Source organism: Salvelinus namaycush, unplaced genomic scaffold (genome assembly GCF_016432855.1).
Source record: "Salvelinus namaycush isolate Seneca unplaced genomic scaffold, SaNama_1.0 Scaffold2431, whole genome shotgun sequence".
NCBI classification, from domain to species: domain Eukaryota; kingdom Metazoa; phylum Chordata; class Actinopteri; order Salmoniformes; family Salmonidae; genus Salvelinus; species Salvelinus namaycush.
The window spans coordinates 33,811-38,349 of record NW_024059266.1 but is presented as its reverse complement, the minus strand read 5'-3'; the positions used below and the strand labels follow the sequence as shown (position 1 = coordinate 38,349).

At 48.1% G+C, this 4,539-nt stretch overlaps 1 protein-coding gene across 1 annotated transcript; it reads left to right on the top strand.

Annotated features, from left to right (window-relative positions):
* Positions 1–55: 55 nt before the first annotated feature.
* LOC120038935 (zinc transporter ZIP9-like) lies at positions 56–4,098 on the top strand. Its single transcript, XM_038984477.1, has 4 exons — positions 56–2,039; positions 2,164–2,249; positions 2,559–2,693; positions 2,979–4,098. Exons 2-4 carry the CDS (start codon positions 2,238–2,240, stop codon positions 3,213–3,215), a joined length of 384 nt encoding a protein of 127 aa, XP_038840405.1. The 5' UTR covers positions 56–2,039; positions 2,164–2,237; the 3' UTR covers positions 3,216–4,098.
* The last annotated feature ends 441 nt before the right edge of the window (positions 4,099–4,539 follow it).

Genomic DNA, 4,539 nt, shown 5'->3' with positions numbered 1-4,539 from the left:
GTGGTCTGTCTGATTTGTGTCATGTCTGTCTGATTTGTCCGTGTTGCGATTCTGTCTGATTTGTCCGTGGAGCGGGTCTGTCTGATTTGTCCGTGGTGTGGTCTGTCTGATTTGTCCGTGGAGTGGGTCTGTCTGATTTGTCCGTGGAGCGGGTCTGTCTGATTTGTCCGTGGTGTGGTCTGTCTGATTTGTCCGTGGTGTGGTCTGTCTGATTTGTCTGTGGTGTGGTCTGTCTGATTTGTCCGTGGAGCGGGTCTGTCTGATTTGTCCGTGGAGCGGGTCTGTCTGATTTGTCCGTGGAGCGGGTCTGTCTGATTTGTCCGTGGAGCGGGTCTGTCTGATTTGTCCGTGGAGCGGGTCTGTCTGATTTGTCCGTGGTGTGGTCTGTCTGATTTGTCCGTGGAGTGGTCTGTCTGATTTGTCCGTGGTCTGTCTGATTTGTCCGTGGTCTGTCTGATTTGTCCGTGGAGTGGTTCTGTCTGATTTGTCTGTGGTGTGGTCTGTCTGATTTGTCCGTGGAGCGGGTCTGTCTGATTTGTCCGTGGTGTGGTCTGTCTGATTTGTCCGTGGTGTGGTCTGTCTGATTTGTCCGTGGAGTGGGTCTGTCTGATTTGTCCGTGGTGTGGTCTGTCTGATTTGTCCGTGGAGCGGGTCTGTCTGATTTGTCCGTGGTGTGGTCTGTCTGATTTGTCCGTGGTGTGGTCTGTCTGATTTGTCCGTGGTCTGTCTGATTTGTCCGTGGTGCGGTCTGTCTGATTTGTCCGTGGAGCGGGTCTGTCTGATTTGTCCGTGGAGCGGGTCTGTCTGATTTGTCCGTGGAGGGGTTCTGTCTGATTTGTCCGTGTGTCTGATTTGTCCGTGGTGTGGTCTGTCTGATTTGTCCGTGGTGTGGTCTGTCTGATTTGTCCGTGGTGTGGTCTGTCTGATTTGTCCGTGGTCTGTCTGATTTGTCCGTGGTCTGTCTGATTTGTCCGTGGTGCGGTCTGTCTGATTTGTCCGTGGAGCGGGTCTGTCTGATTTGTCCGTGGAGCGGGTCTGTCTGATTTGTCCGTGGAGGGGTTCTGTCTGATTTGTCCGTGTGTCTGATTTGTCCGTGGTGTGGTCTGTCTGATTTGTCCGTGTGTCTGATTTGTCCGTGGTGTGGTCTGTCTGATTTGTCCGTGTGTCTGATTTGTCCGTGGTGTGGTCTGTCTGATTTGTCCGTGGTGTGGTCTGTCTGATTTGTCCGTGGAGCGGGTCTGTCTGATTTGTCCGTGGAGTGGTCTGTCTGATTTGTCCGTGGAGCGGGTCTGTCTGATTTGTCCGTGGAGCGGGTCTGTCTGATTTGCCCGTGGTGTGGGTCTGTCTGATTTGTCCGTGTGTCTGATTTGTCCGTGGTGTGGTCTGTCTGATTTGTCCGTGTGTCTGATTTGTCCGTGGAGTGGGTCTGTCTGATTTGTCAATGGAGCGGGTCTGTCTGATTTGTCCGTGTGTCGGATTTGTCCGTGGAGTGGGTCTGTCTGATTTGTCCGTGGAATGGGTCTGTCTGATTTGTCCGTGGTGTGGTCTGTCTGATTTGTCCGTGGTGTGGTCTGTCTGATTTGTCCGTGGTGTGGTCTGTCTGATTTGTCCGTGGTGTGGTCTGTCTGATTTGTCCGTGGTGTGGTCTGTCTGATTTGTCCGTGGTGTGGTCTGTCTGATTTGTCCATGGAGCGGGTCTGTCTGATTTGTCCGTGTGTCGGATTTGTCCGTGGAGTGGGTCTGTCTGATTTGTCCGTGGAATGGGTCTGTCTGATTTGTCCGTAGAATGGGTCTGTCTGATTTGTCCGTGGTGTGGTCTGTCTGATTTGTCCGTGGTGTGGTCTGTCTGATTTGTCCGTGGTGTGGTTCTGTCTGATTTGTCCGTGGTGTGGGTCTGTCTGATTTGTCCGTGGTGTGGGTCTGTCTGATTTGTCCGTGGAGTGGGTCTGTCTGATTTGATGTGTGTTTAGATCCAGAGTCTGCGAGGGTTGCCAGCTCAAAGATCACCACCACCTTGGGACTGGTGGTCCATGCAGCAGGTAAGATGGCTTCTTTATACAGAGTTTCAGACCAAGATGTTTTTTAGGAAGAAGAGAGAGTGGAAGGCTTGTTGGTGGATTTGTTTGTTACGTTTTGATAAATGTTTTTAACTGTATGTTCCAGCGGACGGCGTGGCTCTCGGAGCAGCAGCTTCCACCTCTCAGACCAGTGTACAGCTCATTGTCTTCGTGGCCATCATGCTTCACAAGGTACAGGGAAAACGGACCCGTTCCTCTTCTAGTCCGTGTTTTGTTTCAACAGTTTGTGTGTTCGTAAACAGATGGTCACTGTGTTGCTGAACAGAATAGCTTCCTTCCTCACGAACCCACATTATGACAATGTCTTGACAACATTCTAAACAAACCAAATGATTTTCAGTAAAAAAAATATGAACAAAACAGATAAAAGGAACAACTATGAGGTAACAATTAGAAAGTAACCAATCAATGGTCTTCTAAAGTTCAGTTGTCATTGGTCTATATGTTAAACTGTCTTTCTCCCCCCCCCCCCCCCCCTAGGCCCCAGCAGCCTTTGGCCTGGTCTCTTTCCTGATGCATGCTGGTCTAGAGAGGAACCGGATCCGTAAACACCTGCTGGTCTTCGCCCTGGCAGCACCCGTCCTCGCCATGGTTACCTTCGTAGGACTCAGCCAGGTCAGTTGGGAGGGGGGGGGGGGATCCATGAGCCCAGAATGCTACTCCCTCCTCCCCACTACTGCTGTCCCCAGCCCATAGAATGAAATGAAGCCCTGATATAACATGTTACGTTTTTAAAGTAGTCAACTGAGTGGAATCACAGTATTCCTTCCAAATGAAGGTCTCCCTCTATGGCTTTTCAAAATGTATTTCACTTTATGCTCCAGTCATGAGAATTGACGCTCATTCTAATTCCCCATGTTCTTTTTTTTCTTCTTCTTCCTGGTCTCTTCGAACCTCTAGTCCAGTAAAGAGGCACTGTCAGATGTGAACGCCACGGGCGTGGCCATGTTGTTCTCTGCCGGGACCTTCCTGTACGTCGCCACGGTACATGTCCTTCCCGAGGTGGGCGGGACCGGACACAGCCACGCTCCTGTTCAGGGGAAGGAAGCAGCGAAGGGACTGAGCAAGGTGGAGGTTGGGGCTCTGGTTCTGGGCTGTCTGATACCGCTGGTGCTGTCTGTTGGACACCAGCACTAGACACACACACTGCTACCAGACATACAGGAGACCCAGAGGGGCGAGAGGAGAGAAAGGATGTAGGAAGGAAGAGGTTTTAGAAGGAAAAGCAGCCAAAACAGACATCTCTTATGTCTTTATTTATCTGTTCTGTGACTGCTGATTGGTTGGAGTGGGACAACGACGCGCGGCGGGATCAAAACCATTATAACCCACACCGGAAGACACGGGGGTGATGATGTCATAATAACAGCACCCTCCCACTTTTCTTTCTACCCTCTACGAGAAGTTATGTCTGTTGAGACTGTTGACGAGAGACTTGTACTACCATGTGTTTTTATATATTTGATTTGAGCTCTAGCTAGGCTGTACAGATAAGCAAGAGAGTTGGATTATGGCCGTATCCTCTTTCAGTGATACAGACGAACTGTCGACCGACCTCCTGAAACTCATCTTAATGGAACATTTGTTTGAAGACTTGGGCTGTATGAAATGTAAAGACCTTATATTGTGACTATTTGCAGTAAAAGTATTTTTATTTTTTATTTTTTAAATCAATGATTTAAACCCTCACTGGTTTTCAGACACACTATAATAACTTTGCTCTCACTGTAAAATGAAATCTGATAGTTATTTATGTTCTTCCTAGTGGGAATCAAGTAAGTATTTAGAAGTTTTACATGTAAGTAGTTGTATTTCTATTACGTTTGATCTTACTTAATGGTTACTTATATATCTGCTCTACTAGTAATATGAAACGTCTGGGAGAAATGTGTCTGTAAGACTGATTTCCACAGACCCTAACCCTTGTTAACTGAAAGTTAATGACTGTCTTGCTTCAGGCACATAAAGGAACCGCTTGCCCCGGGATCAGCCTCTTAAATGATACACCGAAACATCTAAACCTATCACGGCCATTCTTTCTTTCACATTTAGTTTGGTTGTTTACCCCCCGGACCTGCTTTACTGGTACAGGAAGTGGAGACATGATTGTGACGTTGCTACTATATACTGTGGTCTGTGGTCAGTTTTGCGTTCCCCCCCACTAATGGTTAAAGTCAAAGCTGAGCCTAGATCTGTACTTGTACTCCTGAGCGATGATTGTATGTAGACAAAATGGCTACTAGTCTTTTTGACGGTGGTGGTCAAATAGACTAGTATCTGTTTTGTCTCTATACAGTATATGAGTAGTCAGAGAGACACATTATAATGAACTCTGAACTGAGGGAACAGCATTATGGGGTGGAGGGAGACAGACAGACACATTATAATGACCTCTGAACTGAGGGACCAGCATTATGGGGTGGAGGGAGACAGACAGACACATTATAATGACCTCTGAACT